Raw genomic sequence first — 26,469 nt, 5'->3', positions numbered from 1 at the left:
ATTTAACAAATATATAAAATTCATTTAAAAGAACTCCAATGACATAAAATTCCTCCAAACTGAATATAAAATTCATTTAAAAGAACTCCAATGACATAAAATTCCCTTAAATGAATGCTAAAAAATACAATTCTAGTAAAATCCGGAAAGGCTCGCCTATAAAAGTATGTCTTAAGAAGGGACTTAAAAGAGATCACTGATTCAGCTGACCTGACCTCCTCGGGCAGGTCGTTCCAGAGCTTCGGAGGCCTCACAGCAAAAGCTCTGTCCCCCTTAGTCTTCATTCTGGCATTCGGTACACACAGAAGACCTCTGCCCGAGAATCTCAGCATAGGTGTCGGCTCATACAGTACTAAAAGGTCTGAGATATAGCTGGGAGAAAGGCCATGGAGACACTTAAAAGTACTCAGTAAAATCTTAAAATCAATTCTAAAACATACTGGGAGCCAGCAAGATGCTAAAACAGGAGTGATGTGGTTGTATTTATTTTTTTTTGTAAAGGACAAGGGTTAAACAAGTGATGGATAAGAAAAATGCAGGACAAAAGACAATAAAATACAATAAGAACATAAATAATAATAAACATATACACTATGTACACCTTTCACTTTTTGTGGATGGTTAAGTTTTTGTACAAAAAGAAGTCAAAAACACACATGGTGTGTATCATGGTGATATGGTTCATAATAACTAATGTGAAATATTGCAGACTAAATAACAATTGCACATGAAAAGTAATTGCATGGCATGGATGAGGTAAAAATAATGCAGAAATATATGTACCAAAGTATGATATTATACTATATAATATATTACAGTAGATATGCGTAAACTTAACATAACATTCGTCAGAGAATTGTTATTTTATTGTCAATACATTACACTAATAGTTCCTATAGAAATTTTAGCATAGTAAGTAAGCATATAAGGAAGTAATCATTCAACATTGGTTCAAGAAGGCCTTGTCCTGTTTGTGCTTTATGAGTACCCTCCATGCCTATATTAAAAAAAATGTCTATCTTCCTTGAAGTGGACAAAGATCAAAGTAGACTCAATCTGAAGGATATTCCATTAAAGGCTGCAAGTGTGTTTGTCCTTTGTAAATTGCACAACTGTCACTAGCCTACTTATATCTAAATATTGTTCAGACAGAACCAAATTTCCCTCCATGGATCTCTAGATAATTAAAATCAGAACAACAGAACAAGCTGTGTCACTCTCGAAGGTGAATAAGGCAGTGAAACTTAGCTTCATCTAGTGGTCATAGCAGGAAGTACATGTCTGTGGTGTCAACGTACGCAATATTACGCCCAGGTGGGCAGAGGGTCTATTGAAATGTATCTAAAGGCCACATAAGGATGTAGGAACAAGATATTTAGATATGAAATCTAAAAAAAAAACTAAATATGGTCAGCAGCTACATTGTAAAGACATTGTATAATGCAGTAGAATATAAATGGTTTCAGTTAAACTGTATGAATAAGAGACATACAGGCTGGCAGCAATGGCTCAAACCCATAAAACAAACAGAGAGGCCACTGTGACATCACAGTGGATAACTGGGGAAACTCATAGGAAACTATGACAGCATACTTTATTGCAGTGATTAATATGAACATTTTTACCTACATTAAAATTAAACTTATTTGGATATAATATCTGAGACAATGTCGGCGGGTTTTAAAACTGATGTAAGCATTAAATTATGGATGTTCGTTTTCCCAGCACCAGTAGCCTATGTTTAAATAGAAAAATGTTTTCATTCATTCAAGTTCTTTATGGAAACAAACCTTGGCTGCTTTACATGAATAGTAAACAGGGGCCATGTGGTTAATTATTGTTTTCCCCATAACGTTCAAATAACCCTTTGTTTCTATTTCATTTTCTCTCACACAGTATACCCTTTGTTCACAGGTTTCCGCCCTTAACGATTACGTAACTTTGGCGCCTCTGTACCACCGTTTCCCTTCCCTTTAAATTGAGCAAAAACGTAACAACATAAACAGACTCCCTAGCGCGGGAAAGAGACATCTGCTCGTCTGCAATGCAAAATTAACCGCCCTTCACTCTGATTGGGTTTGGCATGACCGCAAGTACGCCGCTTCCTTCTTATTTGCCTATCATAATGTCAGCGTGCAAGGCGCGTCAAGTGTTTAAATCTCATTGGAGGAAAAAGTGTCGACCAATAATTACACATAGAGCGCTCTCCGTACTTCCTATTGGCTAACGGGCATACGGGGTGGCTTAATGTGGCTGCTGCCATTGGTTACTTTGACACGTGGGATCAGATCCTTGCGCCTGATTGGTCAGTCGACTGCTCAGGCGCGATTTTGCAACGCGGGACAACGCTCCTGTGGGCGCACAGTGCACACGGGCCAGTTCAGAGGACCCTCAACGTCAAAGAGGAAACCTAACATCATCTCCATATCTTACTGTATCTTTTGGATACTTTGTTGCGAAGGAAGGATCAGAGATTTTTTTCTAATCCTCTTTGGAAATGAAGGACATATTCACTCCCGATTGAGAAGGCGCACTATTTATGACTTTTACTTGTTGAACTAGAAAGTTATTACGGTTAAAGCTTTTAGTTTTTGCGTGATTTGGTGAGCAGCTTTGACATCCATACTATGGCTGAAAACAAGCACCCGCAGGTTATTTTCTGCAACGACTCGCCTAAAAGAGTTTTGGTGTCTGTCATCAAGACAACACCGATCAAACCCCGGAAAGCTGAGGCCTTGACGCCGACAAGCCCTGGTTTCAGCGACTTCATGGTCTACCCGTGGAAATGGGGGGAGAACGCCCACAATGTGACCCTGAGCCCGGGCTCAGTGAGTGGGGCTTCGTCACCCACCGGGACCCAGACAGCCAGAGAAGCGGACACAGCACCTTCACCTGACCAGATCAGGGTATGTTCAGGTTTCTCTTTTAACCATAATGTTCCTGAGTACAACATGTGGCCGGTCAGGCGTTGGAAATACTGATTACTATTTAAATTCTCAAGTTATTATTTATGTAGCCTATAGTTTTACATGTTGACGACACTGTAATATACTTATAACAACATTATTAAGTTATTACAACACTTAGAGTTTAACTTCTTGTAATAAGCTAAATTTGGGAATGGGGAGGGCATGCATGAAGATACTGACATCTTTAAAAGACACAAACTATTCCAAACTGAGTCGTTATAGAAGAAATGTACAGTCTAGAGAACAACTGTTCATGTTCCGAAATGAGACATTTTAAAACCGTGAACTTATGTCTGCAGTCGGCCTTAATATGGCCGATATAGAGTCATTTAAAAAAACGCCCGCGCAATAGGGTGTGACATGGTGGATTTTAAACCCCAGTTACTTCCTGATTCTGGAGCAGCTGCTCATACATGACGTCTAGTCGCGCGCCAAAAGTGTAACCGGATGTGAATGTATTATAATCGACCAACGTGCCTCCTGCTACAATGTAACACGTGAGCTCTGCTAAGGAAATTCTGATCGATATGATGTTGCATTTCACACAATACAAATCACATAATGAACTTTTGTGCACTGAATATTTCTTCATAATCACAAATATTAATCTTTGTGTTATAAATGTATCAAATCTTCTAAGTATTTAAATATGTGTACTCTGCCAAGGTATGTGTTTCATAAGAATAAAGAGGTCCTGAAGTTCTTTTAGTTAATGTAAAAACTGTTTGTGTTGTTCCTGTCAGGATGGAATCCGCAGAGGGCGTCCACGGGCTGACACCGTGCGGGAGCTCATAAGTGAGGGGGAGACCTCGTCAAGCCGTATTCGCTGCAACATCTGCAACCGAGTGTTTCCCAGAGAGAAGTCTCTGCAGGCTCACAAGAGGACACACACTGGTGAGAGAGACAGGGAATGTTATAATTGCATTACAAAGTGCTGGCTTACTGTCAAAAAGACTAGTGTCTAGAGAATAGGTGTATTCACTGTGATATTATGTCCTTTACTAGAACATTATGTCATATTATACATATATACCTGTAACTGATGCAACAGTGACATGCTGAACAGAAGGGGCTCAGCTATTACTGATTTGACACACAAAACAATCAACTTCCCAGAACATTATTCTGGGACTTTATTGCTATCTTATAAGCTGTGTAATAACAAGTGAAATGTTGAACAATATCTCTATTTCCCCTCCAGGAGAGAGGCCTTACTTGTGTGACTACCCAAACTGTGGGAAAGCGTTTGTCCAGAGTGGTCAGCTGAAGACGCACCAGCGGCTGCACACTGGAGAAAAACCCTTTGTCTGCTCGGAGAAAGGTGAGATTGAATGGTCGAATTTGGAAAAGATTATACTATTCAGTTGGACAGAGTCATTAAAGTGATATTGTTCTGCCAAACAACGATGTCAAAGTTTTGTATCCTTTCATTTTTAGGTACTTTCCAATTGCATGAAATGTGGCGAGCATTTAGTTTTACTGACTGGAAATTTTTACAGGCCAAGCTTTATCTGAAGCATTTGGAAAGTACCTGATAAACCCAGAGTAATATGTAAATATTCAAAGTGAAACTCACTGCCAGTGTTTTTCTGGTTAATAACAAGGTCAAATAAAAAACAGCAAGACCTTAAACTACTATTACATAAGTTACTTGATGCATTTTCATAACAGAAGTAAACCACAAAAGGTCATATATTTTAAGTTTTTGCTCATCTAAAATCACAGAAAAATATCCCCTTTAAAGTCTTACTGCATATATTCATACCTATTGCTTTCCCTGCAGGATGTGGCAATCGGTTCACACATGCTAACCGTCACTGTCCCAATCATCCTTTCTCCCGTCTGAAGAGAGAGGAACCGAAGGAGGGCCAGGAGAAGGCCCAGTCTGTGGATAACAAGGCTGTGGCAGAGTGGCTGGCAAAGTAAGACAATACACAGAAATGCACATACTGGTCCTCTTCTACGTGTATTGAGCAGAAACAACCTGCATGTAACATCAATTACAGCTTACGTTGTATGTAATTATACTCATCTCTGTTCCTGCAGGTACTGGCAAACCCGTGAGCAGCGTGCCCCTACAACCACCAAGGTGAAGGCACAGGGCAAAGTGATAGCAGAGGACCAGGAGCAGCAGGATCCCATGGAGTTCCTCCACTCTGATGAAGAAAACGGGGAAGAGGACGAGCCCATGGAGGAGGAGAAGGGCAGCCAGGGAGGAGGAGCCGCCAAGCGCCGCCTACAGGAGCAACGAGAGCGTCTCCACGGCGCTCTGGCACTCATTGAGCTGGCGAACAACCTGTCTGCCTGAACACCCACCCACTCCCTGATCCTGGACTCCCCCTCCCCTTCCCCTGAATTACCTCCATTCTTAATCCGCCTTCCTGCTATGTGCTGTAGCTAAAAAGGTTCATAAATGCAGATCACTGCCTAGTTTACCTTCTTCTATCAAGTTGTGAAACCAGACTTTGGGAAAGAGCTGAATTGGCCTGAGATCAGTGTTAATGCATGGCATAATCTACCCCCTCACAGCAGCAGGAAGGCACAAGCTAAAGCACCTTACTCAGCTTCCATTTTATCCTTTTAGGCTGCTATAATTGTAGATTTGACAACATGAAGAATGTCACTCTATCTTCTGTCTTCTAAAGGCAAAGAAAGAGTACCTTTTATGTTAAAATTTTTGTTTGCACTTTGATGGTAACGAGTTTTTTAAGTATATTGTGAGTGTGTATGACTGATGTATATATGGATTAAGTTCAGATGGACAGAATGGTACAGGGTGTGGTCCTACATAGGAAATGTAAAGTTGCATTCCAACTGTCAGATGGCCTCTCATCATGCGCCGCAGGTTTCATCTCCAGCATTGTAAACTTCACTGCTACTGATGACAGCAGTGATGGTAGGATCGGATAGTTTTATCCTCACTTGGATGAGCACTCTTCAAGGAGTGTGCACAGGTGGGCGAAACGACACAAAATAAGTTAGGGGAGCTGGATCGGTCTGGCATGTAACATGGTCATTTTTTTATATGAGAGTTGATCATTGCAAGCCTAATCCAAGGGTCTGGTTAGGCACAAGACTCTCAAAACATCCAAACTTTGACAGATTCAGCACTTGTCTTATTATATTCACATCATTATATCTGCATGAAAACATCAGAGGCACATGGTATCAGTCCAACTCAAGCTGCCTTCTGGATTTACTATCATAACTAACTAGAAATGTAAAGATATTTAAACGTCCAGCGTATCTTTTGAACCATGTCATATTTTCATTTTAACAGCTGTTTCTTCATAAATACACAAACCTGCAGGCCTAAAGTTGATTTACAACCCGACAGGAAATATTTTATAAGGGATGATTTCCATCAACTTTTATATTAAAAGGTGACGGACCAGTTATGATAGGGCATCATGAAATCATAGTTATACCTTTTATTTGTTTGTTTTTAATATTTGTGTTCTGGCTAGCATTTGTTTTTTCACCTGGAACGTGTGAAGGAAAATATTTGAGCATCAGTAAAAATCTGCCAATATTTAAGTTTAAAATCCAATCCATTACGAATATGTCAGAAATTTAAACATCAAGTTGATTAAGCACTTACTTTAAGTCTTGGATTAAGCTTGCAATGCACTGAAGGTTTAATTTGTCGTACAGTACGTGTCCAGGCAAATGGCACCTATTTTTCATGAACTGATTTGTGTTGTGCTGGTGGTTTTTTTCTTTTTTTTAAGCAACACTACATCATTAAACACTGTATGAAGCCTCTCATAACTACCCTGCCTCTGGTTGTCTTGGGTAAACCTGCACCAACAACCTGTCAATCTGTCACTCAAGCTATGTTTGAATCCGTTTGATTTACAAATTACACTCGTGGAGTTGCGTTTGAAACTGGAAAGCAAGTTAATGTTGATAATCAAAACACCAAATGATTTATTTTACCCAATCATAGTATATTTTGAAACATTTCTAACCCTTAGTCTATTTTGTGGTTTGACAAGAGTATGGCATTTAATATATAAAGATTGTGTTTGTTAGAATGTGGAGTGTGCACAATTTGTGGAAAGCTTTGAAGTTGAATTTTAGTTTCAGTTTTTCTCTCTGCTAACATCTTCCAACAGTTTTTGTGTTTGTGACATGTATAGAGCTTGCTTGGTAGACATTTAATTCCACATTTCAAAGGTAAGATTTCTCCGACAGACTGTCCACACTGTTATAGAATTCCTGGTCTTCAATAAACATTCACTGAACCTGACCTTAAAATATAAATTTGTTGTCGATTTATTCAATCATGATAATATAGGGAAAATGAAACAGATAGCACTGGTAATGTATCAAGGGAAATCAAAGAATTGATTTAAAATGAATATAAAAAAAATCGTGCAGAGGTAACATAAAGCTCCAATATGGAGCAGAACAATGCCACCAAGTGGTGGATGCTAAAATATTGTCCATTTAGTCTGCAGAGCAACTCCCTTTTATATCTTCTGTAGTGTGAATCTTCAGCTCCTGTGCTCCTTCAGCGTTACCTCCAGATGATTTGCTGCTAAAGGTGAGGTATGAGTACACTAGTCCACCTGACATACTGCAGAGCAAAAAGATGAAACCATTTAATCGTAAGGCCATGGAAAATAATGTTTGAATCACTCAGCTGCTACTCAGAGTGACCCAAAGAATGTGTACATGCATACATTTTCCAATACTATTTAGAATATGACAACTTTTAGAATTTGATACAGGTCATGTGAACACCATACGAATATTCTGAATTAGGCTTTATTCAGAATGTAGTATAATCTGATTATGACATGTAGGAAATGTCAATATCATTTTGGTTTTAGGAGCATTGTTATGTACTTGTATAAAGCTATCTGTAATATGCAGACGTGTGTGACGCACAGCCTCTGGTCTGTTAAAGGTCAGCTCTCTGCATTAACAAACACATTTTGCATCAGTGTATGCATGATTGCATGTAAACAAATTATTAGTGGAATATTCACTTTAATTAGCAATGTAAAGAGCTTAGTTGCAATACTGTCTTTTACATAATAAGGACAAAAATGTGTGTATGTAACGTTGTAATGTACAAAATATCCCAGTGTTATTCCAGATGAGAATAAGCTGTCTTCTAAAGAATGCTCCTAAAACCTGAATCATATCAGGATATCCCATGTGTCATAATTGGTAAATGCTACATACGGAAGAAGGCCTAATTTAAAGTATTCAAACAAAGTGTGCGATGTGGAATATTGTCATATTCAGAATACAAGTGTAAGGTTACTGTGCATGTAAATGTATTGTGCACTCATGCAATGTGAGTGCTAAATCAACAAGCTTGGAAGATGCCTGGAAATCAACAGGCATCTTTGACGTGGATAACAGATGAACTACTCATAAGTGTCTGAACATTTCGGAGCTTGTGTATCTATGTTTTGGTCTGAATTGGAATTTGGGTCTGATATTGAACCTAATGTATGCTGCTCATATAAAATATAATGTGTAATTGTGTATTTATGAAATGCTGTGGCCTCTTATGTTTGGTTGTTTAACCACCTCAAAATCTTCAAGAATGTTTTTGTTATAGTCAGGAAAGAGTTAAAACAATAATTACAAAAACAAATAAATCCAGAAAGGAAAAAAATCTTACCAAATGCTGAGGCCGAGGAAGTTTGTCCAAGAGAACAGGTAGTCTCCACCCACAAAGATGCCAACATAAGCAACTGCAACGTTCTTAAGAAAGTTTAAATAGAAATCAAAGTTAGTGATGAACAAACCTGGACAGGTAAAAATATGTGAATTGTTTTCAGTTTTATATGGTTTTCTGTCTGTTACTTAGCAGAACATCCTAAAAGAGTGAGACAATTAAAAGTAACCAAGTTTCTTCTTGTTCCGAGCATATGGAGAGATTTATGATTTTTCTTTATCACTTGTTTGGTCTAAAAATAGCATTCTTATCGGTAGGTTCGAACCTTTATTGCCCCAACAACTGCAGTTGTAAGTGCAGAGTTATAGTAGTTGCACAGGACTATGGAATACATCAGCACAAACCTGAAAAAAACAGAAATGAGTCAGTCATGTAAGAGCTTTGGAAGTATGGTTTTAAGATGTTTCTGGAGCTTACATACCCCATGAAGCAGGACATGAGGAAGCAAAAAACAAATGTAGATTTGACCCAGTCCTCAAATGTGACTGCCTGTAGATCAAAACATACAAGTTGGTCATGCAAGAAAAGCACACAGTTTTGGGAACACAAGCACGCAGAGTGGGTCACAGTGACTGTATGTACCTCGTGTAAATCTCCAGTAAACACACTGGCCAAAAGAGTTGGGATGATAATGACGAGTGCATTGTAAAATAAGAGACCATGCTTCCCAAGGCCCTTAACGAAAAAGACATACAAATAGTAAAGTTTAACAAACAGATACTTTCTGGAGACGTGTGAGTAACAAACATCAAATCTAAAAACAGTTACTTTTCCAACATGTTAACATTGAAAGTACTAACAATTCTTACCTGACTTTCAAACATCTCTCAGTATCCAAAATCATATGTTTAATACAAAATGTATTTGAGAGTGAGTGAGACAGGGACACAACCTTTTTTTGTTTAGATTTCTGTATTTACAGTTGGCCTGAGTGTGGACAAACAAAGCAACACCTTTTTTGACACCTTAACAACAAAAACATATCTGATCCCAAGCAATTAATCAGTCCGTATGTACACAGGACTAAGAAAACAAGCTTTAACCTATTCCTTTCTTGGAAGGACGTCATATAATCTGCTATAACCTTATAATTAGTCTTGCCCTGGACCATTTAAAATATCAAATAAAGCATTTAAACACACCCACTTGTAAAATACAAAACATTCATCTCTGTTTGCGCAGAATGATCGGGGAATGTTACCTCAGAGCCAAGTTTCTTCTTTGTGTACACGCTGCTGGCAGCAGTGAAGGCATCATTGAGCAGGATGAAAGTATAGCCCTCCACGTCGAAGGACAGATCAGAGCTAGACAAGAAAAGAAGGAGGTAACGCACAGGTGTTCTTCACAATTCCAATTCAATGAATTTACTGTAATAATAAATTCCATACCTTGCAGCCACCATGGCACCAAGGACTATGGTTGCAACACTGTACACAAGGTGCTTTGGAAATGTTTTTCTGAAATAAGGAAAAACATTCAGATAAAACCTTTATCTTGTTTAATGCTTCTCATAAACTCCTTATAAATATCTCCATAATGATAATGTACAGTCATTTAAAACCAGATTTACCAAAATCGTGATGAGGCAAATTGAAATACAAACAGAAGTATAAAAAGGGGATACATCTTACCTTAGTATGTATACTTCCAATATCATTGTCATCACTATGGTGAATTTCCGTAACACTGTAAACATGGGTAAACTGTAAAAGACAACAAGTTAGAGCACTATGAAACTTAAGGACCATAATGAACTTATATAGGTAACAGCAAAACTTTTAAACCTGAGTTTTTTAGTGCTTGCCAGTCCTGTTAAATGGTTCCCAACATACAGCAAAGGGAGAGGGAAAATCTGGTGGGATTAAAAGGTGTACAATATTTGGGATAATAGCAAACAGTAAGTAAAAGATGAACGATGATAAACATGAAAAATGCTTACTTTTAAGAGAACACTTCTGTCAAAATCTTGAAACTGGACCGTTTTGCTCATTTTGGCAGCATATAGGACAACAATAGTGATGCCCATCTGAAAGTGACCGTACATTAGTTTGTGTGAAATACAGACAAAGAAAAAACATCACACCTGGACAACTTACCTGGCCAATTCCTAGACACAAGTAAGAGGGAAACCTGGAAAACCAACAGTAAAAGAAGAGGCATAGTGTAAGTCTGAATAAGTTTTACATAAGCTTCGTCTGTGTGTGAGCTCTCCACTGACACCATAGGTCTCGACGATAGCACGACAAAGCGAAACATACCTGAAACTGGTCAGCACGGTTTTATTCACCACCGTTATAAGAAACGAGCTGCAGGCGTACAACAGAGCGGAAAGGAACTTGAGCTGTCCGGAGTGTTCAGCAGCTTCTTGACAGACTTTGTTAGACATTTTCAGACACTAAAACGACACATTTAAAGAGTCTTTCTACGTTGAAGTGGTATACCCAGGAGAGCCAAGCTGTGTAGTCAAGTACGCGTGTGTCAGTAACGGTGGACATTCGTAACCAGGAAGTCACGTGACTCAACAGCCGTTCGCCTTTTCGCTTTAAAATCTTTCATTTTTTCATTTCTATGAAAACTTTATTTAAATAAGTGATTAATAATGACAGTCTTTGGCCATTTTAACATTTATTTAAAACAAGACAGCATTTTTTCTTTATTTAAGTCTTGGTTCTGTACCCACCCTACTGTAACAGATGGAAAGTTATAACCTGAGCTCTATATTGGTAAGTAGCTTATACAATGGCAATGTTTCATACAGCAATTGACAATTTCATGTATGTTCAAGTCCACATTTATATGAAACTTGGTCCAATTTGAAATTTTTCAAATTCCCGGCAAGGCTGTACAATGGGTTACCACCAAAAAACAATTGTTATATTGGAATATAACATGTAATACAAATACTGAATATACAGTGTGCGGTTCAAAATACATTGATGCCTGAATTTCAACTCATATTTGGTAGTTGTCCAAAACCATGAGCCTTACTAAAAGGACAAGTGTGCAAGCAGAAAGAGTACAATAACTTTGACCAAAATTGCCCAGTCATCCCTTTTCAGACTCCTTGCGAATCATGAAGACCTAGGACTTCATTCCACACTGTTCAACTTGCACTTGGCCCCTGGCAATGCAAGTGGGCAGCCACAACTCATCCCTACCTCACTATCTACACAGGAGTCCACCAGGGATGCGTTCGGGGCCCCCCTGCCTTGCTCCCTAAACACACATGACAGGGTGGCCACAACAGACTCTAATACAATTTAGATTGCTAATGAGTTGTGGTGGGCCTGATCTCGGATAATAAGTTGAGGTGACCCAAATGGAGAATTGCTGGCAGTAAGCAAGACTAAACTCAAGCCTAATTGTTCTAATTGCCAGATTCTTTATTCTATCGAACTGGAATTCGAATCTATTAAAGTCAAACTGTGTATGATTATGAATGTGTCAATAAAACATGATTTAATATAAGATCTTACTATGGTCAAACACACTTTCTCCTCTCCTTGGTTTCAACAGGTCACATGATGACATGTTAAATATTTGCTACATTAAAATTACCATATTTTACAATTATGGTAATGCCAGCTAAACTGTGTAGCCTACAAAAAATACATATATATATTCTGCAGGGTGCTATCGTATAAATATTATATCTTTCACAATAAACTATACAAATGGGTATCAGTTAAGATACACAGTGTGTAGATTTAACACAGAAATCATTGAAATTAAGTAACTTCAATATGCATCATACAGGATTGTAGCAAGGCAACTGTTTTAGTCACTGTCATAGTAAGTAGAGAAGTCAAGGCTTAACTATTATTCATCTAAAGAAATTTTGCAGCACATTTCTGCTCAGCCTCAGAGTGAAACGCAAGCTGATAGTTATTTTATTAATTAAACACTTTTAGCCTAAAAGCAGTCTTTGTACTTTACTAGACAAGTGTGCAAAACAAAGCATACGGTCTGTCTGCCATAGTATGCTGCACCAAAACATCTGCTGTTTGGAAAACAAAGTACTTTGCTGAGCTGAGTTCGCCTGAGTCAGCAGATTTTTCAATATGCTGTTGTCAATAGATCTGTGTGGGAAACGAGGCTGACTAAATGTTACATCTGTGGCGCACATGTGCTTTTAAGACTTGATTGTACTTTATCCATAGTTATTAATCAAAAGAGACATGATGTGCTTTATATCTGCCTGCATGGTTAATCATATTATTATGTGGCACTTTGCTAATATGTGCAGATTGTTATCCAATTTTTATGGTGCATTTGTGGAGTCAAGTACCATCAAGTTATCTGACAGTGAAGAAAGCTGGATCCCGTACAGTTTAGGGGCCTGTTTCCTGAGTGAAACTCTATAAGGAGGAAGTGCTTTATGCAGAATGTGGTGCTACTTTGCAGGGACATGCTAAGTGTGCAACGTTCATAACCATACATGCTCACTATAACTTCCTTTAAGACTAATACATTTATATTTTATCTTAACTCTTACAATCTGAACAATCTGCATTTGAGGTATAATGGGATTGGAAACCACTGGAGTCCTAATGTACCTTTCTTTGCACACCAGTCTCTTTTTGCAGTTCCCCACTTGAGGGTGCTATTGCATCAGATTTGTGAAGTGTTTACAGTGTGAAAGAAAAAATCTTTAACTGTTTGAGAGGCAGGTAAAAACGTTCTCTCACTTTCTGTTTTTCCACCACACAGATGTATACAATAATTTCTTTGTTATTTTTTTGTTTCCGATAAGTGACAGCCAGACGTTTCTGACAGCCTAAGTGCTGATGACAGGACCCTGAAGAGTAATGATGACAGATGAAGCTGTAGGCAGGAGTTCAACAGCTGTGACTTTCTGTGCATGTTATGGGAACCTTTGCTGTGACCCCGTTTTGTTTGCTTTCTCAACATCTATTATCACACAGATGCTGATATCTCGGAGCCAGATTGACTTTTTAACTAATTCGATTCAGCCTCAGGTCTCTACTAAAGGAAATGAAACTCCTGCTGTTGTGGTGAAAGATCTTGGTGTAAGATGTTGAAAAGCCTCACATTGAAAGCTTTTGACTCAATGCGCTGTAGAAACCTGCTCTGACTTGAGCTGACACATATGAGAAAGAATCCCTGCTCAAGAGTCTGAGTGACTGAAACAAATAAAACTGAATTTAGCTTGAGGTGTTTTTTCTGCTGTTGAAAGAGATGAGTTATTAAAGGTCAGAACAGACTGAGGACTCAGGTCTTTCTCAGGTTACCATCTCATTGTTGGTGACTGTAAGTTGGAAGTAATTTTGTAATGAGATCAGCATATATTTAATCTAACTGTTACATGGACACTTTTGGATTGTGATAAGGTTTCATCTAAGTCCAACTCTTACATTAGACTACTGCCTTATTATCCATGATTGCTGCCGGAGGTTAAATGTCAATCAGTATTTGCCAATCCCACAGCTCTTTCATTAATAACTCACTTTTCTGCACTGAATATGAAGTACTGCAGAATACTAACAGTAGTAACAGCATGACATTGCTGCTGCTTTTCTTGACTTTTTAAATTTGTATATGTGACAACATCCTCAAAACAGTGTTTACCAGTATTCTTTTATTATCTTTTATTAAAGTAAGTAAAAGTTACAATCCAAAAGTACTGAGTAAGAGTAAAAATGTTGCCCCAGACTCAAACTAGATTAAAAATGTTGAACAGTGGAGGGTTGCGAAACAATTTCTGCCCTTTAAAAGATCATCGTTAAATAAATCAAAGTATAAAACTTTAACAAAAAAGTGAACGTAAAAAAAGATCCCCACTAAAGTACATAAAAGCTTGTCAGTAACTGTAACAGGAGTAAATGTAATTAATGTTCTTTGACCTCTCTATTGATTCTTTCTAAAAGGATCTTTTTGGAATGAAACCAAATCAAACAAATAAATCAGCTCAGTGAAGCTTTTACTGCCTGTGCTCAGTGCAGGAGCTTGTCTGAGTGGGATTAGTCATGACAGTGGTGGAGGCGTCATAGGACAAGACCGTTCAAGTCCATTTAACTTTCATTTCTGTAAAGATCTGGAGTTATATTTCCAATAAGTAACAGGATACATGATTAGACACAAGAGAAACCAAAACTTCACCCTGATGATATTCGGCTATTACAGGACCGTAAACTGCTACTGCTGCGTCAAAAATATAGAAAACAACATAAACAACACAGTAATCAAATTTTTTTTTAGGGGGGATTCTTTATTTACATTATGAAGAGGCAGAAGTTATGTCATCATTTTAAAGGACAGGTAACATTCAAACAAAATAAAAGCGCATATGTTTTTGAAAACAAAGGGAACATATATATGTGTTATATCACAGATCATTATTATCAATGTTTTCACATGTAAGCAAACTTTAAAAGAGCAAAAGATGGATCTGATTATAACCACTTCACATACGATTGGGTAGTTAAGCATCAAATTGTACATGTGACAATATGTTATGTATTAAAAATCTTTATTTGAAAAGTATCAACAGAGTAAACAAAGTAAATGTAAAAAAAAAAAAAGGACAATATTTCTCTTTAAAATGTTGTAGGGGTTGAAGTATAAAGTTGTATAAAACCGCAAAAGTCAGGTTAAGTCCCTCTTGAGCACTTTACAAGTTAAACTGGATATGTTGCACAATCAATAAGAAGCAACAGCCGTAGGAACTTCTGTATGACACAAGCTCTTAAAAAAACAACCAGTAGAAAACAAGATACACAGAAACAGAAATTTTGCATTTAAGTTCTCAGTAGGTAGTTCACAGCTTGTTATGCCTCTTCCACTTCTGAACCCTCATCAGGGCGCTCTTCAGCTTGGGATTAGCACAGATTGGCCTCCTCGAGTCCTGTACGTACAGTCTGTGGACGCACAAGAAAAGGAAATAAGGTTTAAGTTTCACATAACTTTAAAAGCATTGGATACAGATCTATTTGTTGATCTTCACTACTTACATCAGTGCGTGGATGTCACAGGCGCCGTTACTTTCCTGCATGTCCCATCTTGTGACCTTCCACAGCACATTTAAAGAGATTTTACTTTTTGTGTTGATGCAGCATTTTGGGATGGCAGCTGCAACGGGGAATCGATATCCATGGTGAGACAGTCGGAAATAAAAAATATAGATTAGCAAAATAGGACAAAGAAATTGTTAAAAATTTGCTGTTGACTGATGAAATGTATCACCCTAAATCTCCATAATGATACCTTTGCAGAAAAATGTCCCATTTATTTATACAAAACCATGTCTTTATTTAAAGAGTGCAATATAATAAATGGGATCTAGTTCTGGCTTTGGGTTCAGCTGGGTTTCAAAGATTATTACAGACAAAACTGCAGAGTGACATGTTATTCCTCCAATTGGAGGCTGTAACACTAAAAAGCAGCTGAATGACATAAACAAGCTGTATAAATGCAAAATCTTCCACTTCCTGTTGACAACAGTTAACATAAAAATTGTTCCACACCTGTAGCCTCCCACCTAACAGTATGTACAGTTTGTGTTTCCCTCCTTTGAATATGAGAAATTGTCATGGTTAAGGGTCTTCTTACCATCAGTTGAGGTGAGGGCGAAAGCACACAGACAGACAGTCACGAACAACACTTTCAAATCCATCATGGCAAATGTGGGGAGACTGTATGTGTGAGCTGTTTAAATACTGGCACTGAACACGCACACACACACCCACTAACATACAGAGGCAGTGTGTGAACATGTGCTCGAACCGTTCATGACAAAGTAATTAACCCCCGGCGAGTTAAAAGTCTTTATAAAAACAAATGTTACTTTCATTTTTGAACCCGAGTCTTTGTTCTGAACTTTTTGTTGATGGATGAGTGTGTGTTTAAAGAATGCTCCTCTTCAGCGTGCTCCGACAGGTTTAATAACCACTGTTTCAACGACATCTCATTTGATTGATGGAAACTGGATTTAAACTGGGCAAGTGCAACACCCAGAGTCACGAGAGGCAGGGGATATAGGTCAGCGTGAACTGAATTAAGGCCAAATGTCAAGTTAAGTAATATATTTTATATATATATATATATATATATATATATATATGTATATAGTAATGGTCTCTGCAGATGGCCCTGACCTTTGACTTCCACTTTGAAGAAGAAGAAGAAAGAGCTCAAAAATGATTAAGTACAAACTAAATCTGATATATAAAAGAATAGTACTCAAGTAGCTTATAATCAAAGCCTTAATCAATAAGATAAAGATCTGATGACAAGATGTTTTGTGTACCAGAAGCTACTGCTCGCCTGTAACAACATTTCACATTCATTGTGCTCTTAGGTGTGGCTTTCAAACCTCCGTTGCATGTTGTGCAATTTATCACAGCAAACCATACAATATAATTATTTGTAAAACCAAAAAATAATAATCAAACCGTCCCTCAGGGGAATTCTTGTGGCAGCATAAATGACAGACTGACTTCTTGGTGTTTATTTGAAAGTGGGAAAGTTAGAAATGTGCTAACAGTCGAAACCATCTAAAGAAAACAGTGTCTGAATGATTTCAGGTTTGCTATGTGTGGTGGCAATTTTCTGATGACGAGACCAATAAAGTTATTAGGGAAACAAAGTTGTCTTTTGATGTCATTTAATTGAAGAATATTAAAAGATGAGTAAAAGCAATTAACAACTCGAGCTGGGTCAGACCAGTACTACACAGAACGCAGCTGTCTAGCTGACTGACACAGAATCAAGGTTCACAGTGTATGTTATACATTACAGAAAGAACTCCCTCTCACAGAGACAAAGTAAGGTGTTATTGTTATGACTTTAGCTGAGGCGCCTGACTATCTAGAGTTTACCCCTTGCCCTGGAGCTCTCAGCCCCAGACAAGGCCACTAACTATATCTCTCTAGGACAGAAGGAGCAACAGTAAATCATGCACAAGACCCTGGAGAGGAGCAGACAAATATATCCTTAAAATTAACCTTAGCTGATTATACCATGATTATTAACTCCATAATATTAAAGAAATTTAAACACATGATCAAACAGGTTAACATAAAACATCCTTCACAACTCCCCACTTTTTATCATTAACTGATAATTAAATTTGAGTATATGAGTATATAAGCCTTCAGCAACATCAGAATGTAAACCCTGTTTTACAGTTTAATTACACTCGTCACACAGAAGGGGAGTAAAAGAATCATGGTAAAAATCATTGTGATATCTGCTGTCCTGTGAGAATTGTCAATACTTACCCATGTGTGATATCATGTCTGTGTCATAGTCGGGGAAGGGGAAAAGGTCAGGTGAGCGGGGGTCATTAGGGAGGTCAGAGTCAGTTTGGATCAGTGCTTTGAACGCCTGCTGTTTAGTCGCGTTAGTCTGGTTTGTTTTATTGGTCAGGTCATGTGTGTGCGACACGCTAGTAGTCAGGTTATCAACTCTTGTTGTCTGCTGTTGCATTTCGAACCATAACAAAGGAAAAATGACGATCAATGTTACAAAAGTTAAACAACATATCCAGGCTGCCGGAATGGTCACCACGGTCGTTGACGATCCATTCTGGGACAGCACCAAAGGCCACTGATGAGAGGGAGCTTGGCACGCTACTGTTGGAGGAGGGCGCTTATTTCACCCCTGCCTCTTACTTTAGGTTCCAACACAGCTGTAGGGTAGGGTGGTGCTAGGCTCACTTCCCAGTTGTCTTCCTCAGCGTCTCAAATTTTGGCTTTTCAGCCTTGTTATTTCTTTCAGGTTCCCCCCAATGGGAGAACAAAACTTGTATATTCCAAAGGTTGTAAATCATTTTCTCAGAGGCTCCCCTGTTGGAGAAGGAGCCAGTTTGCAGTTGCTGGTGTGGACCCAAGTGGTCCTCCCTTGGACTTTGAGAGGGTTGTGTGGTGTTAGGAGGACCTGGAAAGGGCCAGTGAAATGCCTTTGCTTCCATTGCTTCCTCCTGACATCTCTGAGCACCCAGTCACCAGGCTGGGTGTTGTGTTGAGGACCAGTGGCCTGTTTAGGCAGTGCAGCCTTCACTTGGAGGTGAAGGGCTGAAAGGGAAGCTGTTAAGTGTACCCAGTAATATCTGAAAAGGGCTCAGCCCTCGCTTATCTCACATGCGCGTCCGCATGTGAAACAGCACAAGCAGATACATCTTTACCCATAGTTCAGCATCATTAGCTTTAGCATTTAGCTTTAGCTTTAAAGGAACCATTTTCATGCTCTACTGCACCTGCACTCTGTGGCTGATAGGAGCAGTGGTGTTTTAAATCAAACCCCCAAAACTTCAGACATTTCTTTGATGTATGTTAGTTGGTTAGTAAATTAGTTAGTTAGATACTTTATTAATTGTTTACAGGGAATTTCACTGCTACTGTCAAGACACCACATGTAACACTAAAACACAAATCAGGCACATAAAAATACCAAAATCAGTTTCTAAACAAAACTAAAATCACAACTGACACATTAAAAGATACTTAATAAATGTACTAAAAATACACATTGTGGATAGAGATGGACACAGATTGCTTGATGAATGACAGCAAGACCATTACCACAGCTTATCTTACCAGGGATCCCCCTCCGAGGAATCACTTCCATGAGCAGTGCCTTTGCCACTGCTGTTGAATCCTGTTTGTTGGAGGGGAAAACTTCAACCCATTTACTGAACATGTCCACCATGACCAAACAGCACTGTTTACCTTCACAGACTGAGAGTTCAATGAAATCCATCATCCAATGTTGTCCTGGGCCTGTAGGGGCGGATGACTGTGCTGTGGGACTTTTGGAGCGCCCACTGCATTGTGAGCTGCACAGATAACAGTTTTTGCAGAAATGTTTAGCAACAACAGAAAAACCTCGTGTATACCAGCATGAATTAATGGCAGCACACATTCCCCCTTCACCCACGTGGTCTTTTCCGTGAGCCAGGCGCGAATACAAAGTGAAAAGAGCATGTGGTACACCAACCAATTTTGACCAAAGTGTTTTTTCAGATTGTGTAGCCATGTGAGTGAAGGCTGTTAGATCAGGTGGAGTGTCAGACAAATGTGAGGATGAGAACATGTTAAATACATCAGACAGAGCGGGCTGCTGCCAAAAAGGTTAGAAACAGGATTTTCAAATCCTCTGTGTCTCCAGAGAGCACCAAAGTCATGCACTATTCCAAATGCGTATCGAGAGTCAGTGTAGATGTTAACAGATTTACCAGCAGCTTGTTTACAGGCTTCTGTGAGGGCGACAAGTTCAGCTGCTTGAGCAAAATTGTGTGAGGGTAATTTACCTGATATCAAAACTTCATGTTGTGTAACTACTGCAAACCCTGTTTGATTCTTCCCTTTTTCATCACGTGAGGCAGAGTCATCAACGACAAACTCGAGGTCAGCATTTGGAATGGGTACATCTTTCAGATCCACTCTGGGAGAGCAAACTTCCTGTAAAACTTGAACACAATCATGTGAGTCATCAGCCTCTCCATCCTCCTCAGTGGGCAGGAGGGAGGCGGGGTTAAGAACAGGGTGTGTAAGAACAGTGATGTTAGGCATGTCCAATAAGTTAGTGTGATACTTAAACCAGCGCTGCGCAGAGATGTGTGTTCTGAGTGTGCAGAATGAGTGTGACAGCGTCCATGTGATCTTATCATGGGCAGAGAGTTGTTGTCATGAATCAAAGATGAGAGAGGAGCTTGTTGTTCAGAGTAGTTAGGGATTCGTTGTCGGGAATATGACGTCATGCAAAGGAAACTCATCATTTGTTTGTTTGTTCCCGGTTTGAGGAGCTCCGATTCAGGCTGAACACGTTTGGGAGAGAGGGATTTGCCCTCTGCTGTGATCACATGTCCCAGATAGGTTTCTTTAGTTTGAGCAAACTGCAGTTTTGTGAGACTTGCTTTGTGGCCATTTTCTGCTAGAAACGTCAGCAGTGCGAGTGTGTCTTCTCGACAGGCTTCAGCTGAAGGGCTACACACCTTTAGATCGAATGCACTGAATGAGGGTGGAGCCTGATGGAAAACTTGAAGTTTAGCAAATTTTGAGTCAGCTGTTGATGGAAGTGCGCGGGAGACTCAGAATAAGCTTGGACGCAGCGTGTCCATGTATAAGTTTTACCTTTAAACGAGAACGCAAACCAGTACTGGCTATCGGGGTGTACTGGGACCGAAAAAATACCGCATTAGAGAGGTCGACAACCGAAAAATGAGTAGTGGTGGTACTTGCAGCAAGATTGTGTGTGGATTCGGTACCTCGGGAACTCTTAGGTGAACTGCAGCATTTACTGCTTGCAGATCTTGTACAAATCTCCATTCTGTGGGTGCACCCTGGTTTCTAATTTTCTTTACAGGAGAGATAGGAGTCCTGACTGGGGATGTTTCACAAAGTATAATGATCCCTCTTTTAAAGGGACTCAAAAACTGGCATAATCCCGTTAACTGCTTCTTTATTTTACTTCTTTATTTATTTATTTGAGAGCATATTGTTTTGAACAGGCCTGTAGTCTGATTTTGGATGAATGATTAAAGGTTCTGAATTCTTCATGAGACCTACATCATATTTATGTTTGGCCCAGAGACACTCTGGGACTGTTGACAGATAAGGTGGAATTTCAGGTGAAGCCAGGGTTACATAGGCATCAGTAAGCAAACCACGTGGTGTGTCCTCAACTAATTGGACATTTCTTTGCACATGTACAGCTGTTGTCAGTCTCGTACGATATACATCACCTTGTGCGCTGTATTCTCTTAGGATCCTCGATGGCAAACGAAGTAAAGACAAGCGGCCCTCTAACGAACCCAGTGTCCCAGATCTTGCCGCTCCCAGTCTCGTGGTTTAGCCAGAAATACATGCATTATATTTCTCTGAAAAACACACTTTTGGGAGAGAGGACAGGGGAAACAGCAACAGCAAACACCAAACTTTTCCAGTATACGTGAGGTAAACTTATTCTCTCTGGTTCAGCAATTTGCCTAAACCATCTGTCCTCATACTCTTTATCTGGACCTTCATGAATGTGTGAGGTGCAGTGTAAATCAGCTTTAGGCATGTAGTCATCTGCACGTGGTGTTTGTTTGTGTGCAAATGCAATCAGTTCCTGTGACCATCTGGTGAGTGTGTTGGGAATGAGCTGCCACACATAGGCATACAGCAGTGAGTGTGGGATGTACTGCACCATGCATGGGGTGGGGTATGACGGGTGAGATCTTGTCAGTACTTTAACTCCTTCTGGTGTGGAAATCAGTACAATGCCGAGGAGACACATAAGATCTCTTCCTAACAAATTTATTGGGCATTGAGATGAGCAGACAAAAGGATGTTTCAAATTGCTGTCTTCTAGGGAGCATGCTACAGGGATGGTAAATTTCTCCTGTACTGGGGTACCACTGGCTCCTACTGTCAAACAAGATCTACCGCTGTACCTGGGGGGGTTGAAAGTGCGTCTGCCATAATGACAGATGTCGTGGCGCCTGAGTCCACTAAGAAGGGTATTGACTGGCCTGCTATCTGTAGTGTTAGTGTGGGAAGTTTTCTGCATGCTTCAGATGCTTGATACAAAGCAAAATTGTACACATCATACACTGGCAATGGCTTTGGATTTCTTTTAGCAGGTTTTGGTGTGTCATTTTGTGGTGTCTGTGTGTGTGTGTGTGTTAGTGGGTGTGGTGTTCTTACTGTCAGTGTTCATGGGAGGTTGGACTTCACTCACTGGGGTCCGCCCACCACCCGGCAGTCAATCTGAAGAAGGCGCCCTCGATGTGTTTGTCCCCTTTTTTCTGTTACTCGGTTTCGGGCAATCCGAAACCCAATGTCCACATTCTCCACAGCGAAAACACACATCTGGATCATAGTCCTGTCCTTGACGCGTAAAGTCGCGTCCACGTCACGTCCACGTCCACGTCCTCTGCCTCGACCTCGACCGCCTCTTTCTTGGCTGCGGCCCGTGGCAAACTGGACCTTTGTCAAATTCGCTTGAGCTTTTATGTCCTTACTTTTCTTTTCTTCTGTTCCTTTCTGGTTTCTGTCCAGGTCCTCTGCATGTTCTGCATGCTGCAGGATGCTCGATAGAGGAGCTGTTTTCCATGTGATGCAGGAGCGTCTGATGGCTTCAGACAGATGTGGGTGCATCTTTTCCAAGAACTTGCTTTTTAGGTTTGATTCATAAGAGCTTTGTGGACTTCCGCCCAGTCCTCCTTCTGGTTTCTGTATTCCGCTGTGTTGGTGGAACAGGGCCGTAAGACGGGCCAGGAAAGTATCCACTGGTTCTTCAGGTTTTTGTCGTAGTGCGTTTACTGCAGACATGTCCGATATGTGAGGGAATTTCGCCGCCATCAATCTTATGAGACCTGTGATGGCGTCTCTGTAGGGAGCATTGTCCACATGTTCCCAGTCTACTTGTTTTAGACGGAGGGCCGATAGAGTGGAAGTAAAATAGTCCCGAATGATATGATACTTTCCACCCATTTTTATTTGCAGGAGGCGTTGGAGCTCGTGCATTGTTGGTCTAAAATCTTGACAAAAATTCTCTATTTCCAGCCCCCATTGGGTAGAGCAGGTCACAGGGTCTGAGAGGTCCCCCATGGCTTCTTTGAGATCTTTTTCATTCCAATGTCTGTACACAAGGGTGGGACCATCATGTTCTGCTACTTCTAGCAACAGAAAATGTCCTTTTTCTTTGGGAGGATAATTTCTCCTCACTCTCGTGGACCTTTTGTTGGCCTGCCATCTTTTAAACAACTCTTCTTCTTCCTCCTCTGAAGTTTCATGAGGTATATCAAACTGAGGTATATCAAACGGCAGGGAGTTTGAGTGAGGAGGGCCAGCCCCTCCTGTAGTGGTGGATGAGCTGGCGGTCTTTTCGTGGCTTGATGTCGATGGTTGCGCCGGGTCGGGTTGGGGTGGCCCTGATGAAGGGCTCTGGCTTGGTGGAGGTGGAGGGTGCGCAGGTGCCGCCGCTGCTGGGTTGTAGGGTGGTGGTGGAGCGGAGTCCAGGTCGTGATCCATTTCTCTCCCACAGGGCCCATGTAACACAGGGTATAACGATTGGGTTAGTGTGTGTTCTTTTGAATCGTCTTGTTTTTTCTTTTCAACCTTATTTAAATTTTTTGCTTCATTCCTCAGTCTCACCTCCTCCCTTCTACATGTTTCGGTTCTCCAATCACCAACTGCCTTCCAGTTAGCCTGGAACGGCACAAATTTCTTTTTTTTAAATTTAGACATTTTTTCTGCTTTCTTTCCGTCCTCCTGTTCTTTATTCTCTAATATTTCACGTAACTGGTCAAGTTGGCGGAGACTGAAACTGCCCTGTTGAGGGAAACCCAATTCTACCCATTTTGGTAATTGATCACAGCTTCCTGGGTGCTTTGACTCCATCACTTTAATCATGTCTGATTGGAATTTAGGTTTCGGACCTGGGTCCGGTTCGCGAGACTGCTTGCTCTGAGCCCTACCCATCCTATCCCTAGCCTTAACTCACCTCCTCTTTGAATAAACAACCTTGGTATCAGTTATCTATGAGTCTCCGGACTCCCAACTACTATTAAGTATTATGACACGTCTATCACCGCCCCCGTGAAGCCCTTCTCTCTACTTTAATAAACGACCTTGGTATCAGTCATTTACGAGTCAGCCGGACTCTCTCCTTGGCGACACGGATTTTAAGCTTTTTCCTTCTTTTACCGGTAAACCTTTAGCCTACTCAAAAATCAATACTCAACAACTAGACATCATTGGAAAATTTCAAAATTAATTACAATTTTCTCTCACCGTCGTATTGTTTCTTTGCACGCGGTTTTGGGTTGGTTCTTTTCCCTTTCGATAGGATCCGAGCGCTGGCCGGGCTCCGCCGGGTGGTCAGCTGCGCTTTTCTGCCAGTCCGACGGAGTCCGATCAGGCGTCGGATCCCATCCTCGTCGCCAAGTTGTGGTGGCAATTTTCTGATGACGAGACCAATAAAGTTTTTAGGGAAACAAAGTTGTCTTTTGATGTCATTTAATTGAAGAATATTAAAAGATGAGTAAAAGCAATTAACAACTCGAGCTGGGCCAGACCAGTACTACACATAACGCAGCTGTCTAGCTGACTGACACAGAATCAAGGTTCACAGAGTATGTTATACATTACAGAAAGAACTCCCTCTCTCAGAGACAAAGTAAGGTGTTATTGTTATGACTTTAGCTGAGGCGCCTGACTAGAGTTTACCCCTTGCCCTGGAGCTCTCAGGCCCAGAAAAGGCCACCAACTATCTCTCTAAGACAGGAGGAGCAACAGTAAATCATGCACAAGACCCTGGAGAGGAGCAGACAAATATATCCTTAAAATTAACCTTAGCTGATTATACCACGATTATTAACTCCATAATATTAAAGAAATTTAAACACATGATCAAACAGGTTAACATAAAAAATTCCTTCACACTATGCATTTTTCAGCACGCATCGCTAAGTACCGGATTTCTTTTTAAGCCAAGTAAATACAAAACAAGTAAAGTACATCTGGAGGTTTATTTGTTTGTCTGTCGCTTTTATTTTACCAAAATTATAGACATGCTTTATTTTCATTTATTCAGACAGACAGGCAGATAGACAGATAGAAAGAAAGAATAAAAGAACGACAGAAAGAGGCCCTCTTGTTCCTGAGTTTTGACCAACAGACCAGTTGACAGCCATGCTACCACACCTGTATTTGTTTTGAGAAAAGGGGTGCTTTGAGAAAAATGCTAACCAAAGTAGCTAATGTACTTAGCCCATTGCCACCACCTAAGGCTGATGAAGGGTTAACAGTGTGGCTGATATTTGGTACAAAGATTTGACAAATTTGAATTTGGACTTAGTGGAGACACTAGATTAAAAGTTGACTAAAGTTGCTACAATTCTCTCTTAGGAGAGGCTTGTTGATGCCAGGTGTGAACCGCTGTGCTTAGAGCTGTCCACTTGTGATCGGATCACCCAGGACACATGCAAAATACCCAATGTGAACAGGGCTTTAGAGGGGCATGATAGACTCCTACTAGACCCAGGAACTCTTTTGTCCCCCTGGCAATAACTGTTCAACTCCTCTCGGCGATGACAGGGGGAAACAGACAACAAACAAAGTGAGAATTAATCCTGGACTAAATGCACCCATTGTACACGCTGATTATCAATTCCATCCATCCATTATCTATACCGCTTTTCCTGTTCAGGGTCGCGGGGGCTGGAGCCTATCCCAGCTGTCATTGGGCGAAGGGTGGGGTACGCCCTGGACTGGTCGCCAGTCACTCACACCCACACCTATGGGCAATTTAGAGTCACCAAATAACCTTACAAGCATGTCTTTGGACTGTGGGAGGAAGCCGGAGACATTAAAATATATATAATTTATAACTTATTTGGTTATGAATATGCACATTTGCACCTCTGAACTTGTGTCCAAAATTTCACGACAATCGATCTAATACTTTTTTAGATTTGTCACTAAAACTATTCATGTCGACATTATGTTCATGCAAGAGAAAAAGTCAAGGGATCTACAGATCTCACAAAGATATCTCACCAAGATACATCCTCTGAGAACCTCGAATGGGCCAATCCAACAATTCGATGTTGGTATAAATGAAGACTTTGACCTGATGGTGGCGCTGGAGGAAAAGTCAGGGGATCACCAAAGTCATTTTGATTCTGATCCTCTGGGAATCATGATGATGATGTAAGGCAATTAATCAAATAGAAGTTAATATATTATAGAATGGCCACAGTTTGCAGCCTTTTCTCTGTTTCTGTTTCAATGTCTGATAATGAGTAGATAGTAAAGCCAAACTTTCCAATTACTCACTGGTAACTTTGAC

At 40.1% G+C, this 26,469-nt stretch overlaps 3 protein-coding genes across 3 annotated transcripts; 1 reads left to right on the top strand and 2 right to left on the bottom strand.

Annotated features, from left to right (window-relative positions):
* The first annotated feature begins 2,391 nt into the window (after positions 1-2,391).
* Positions 2,392-7,216, top strand: znf367 (zinc finger protein 367). Its single transcript, XM_069682697.1, has 5 exons — positions 2,392-2,906; positions 3,713-3,863; positions 4,171-4,290; positions 4,753-4,891; positions 5,016-7,216. Exons 1-5 carry the CDS (start codon positions 2,628-2,630, stop codon positions 5,275-5,277), a joined length of 951 nt encoding a protein of 316 aa, XP_069538798.1. The 5' UTR covers positions 2,392-2,627; the 3' UTR covers positions 5,278-7,216.
* Positions 7,217-7,223: 7 nt separating this feature from the next.
* slc35d2 (solute carrier family 35 member D2) lies at positions 7,224-11,056 on the bottom strand. The gene is made up of 12 exons (XM_069682696.1): positions 10,929-11,056; positions 10,767-10,800; positions 10,610-10,696; positions 10,455-10,522; positions 10,302-10,373; positions 10,059-10,127; positions 9,872-9,974; positions 9,253-9,345; positions 9,092-9,159; positions 8,936-9,014; positions 8,614-8,696; positions 7,224-7,551 (listed from the first exon to the last, which is right to left on the bottom strand). Exons 1-12 carry the CDS (start codon positions 11,054-11,056, stop codon positions 7,422-7,424), a joined length of 1,014 nt encoding a protein of 337 aa, XP_069538797.1. The 3' UTR covers positions 7,224-7,421.
* A 3,839-nt stretch (positions 11,057-14,895) lies between these two features.
* ccl27a (chemokine (C-C motif) ligand 27a) lies at positions 14,896-16,332 on the bottom strand. Its single transcript, XM_069683540.1, has 3 exons — positions 16,240-16,332; positions 15,642-15,759; positions 14,896-15,548 (listed from the first exon to the last, which is right to left on the bottom strand). Exons 1-3 carry the CDS (start codon positions 16,304-16,306, stop codon positions 15,449-15,451), a joined length of 285 nt encoding a protein of 94 aa, XP_069539641.1. The 5' UTR covers positions 16,307-16,332; the 3' UTR covers positions 14,896-15,448.
* Between the last annotated feature and the right edge of the window lie 10,137 nt (positions 16,333-26,469).

Source organism: Semicossyphus pulcher, unplaced genomic scaffold (genome assembly GCF_022749685.1).
Source record: "Semicossyphus pulcher isolate SPU_LCO1_2020_fin unplaced genomic scaffold, fSemPul1.0.p SCAF_6, whole genome shotgun sequence".
NCBI classification, from domain to species: domain Eukaryota; kingdom Metazoa; phylum Chordata; class Actinopteri; order Labriformes; family Labridae; genus Semicossyphus; species Semicossyphus pulcher.
This window is presented reverse-complemented; position numbering and strand designations above follow the sequence as displayed.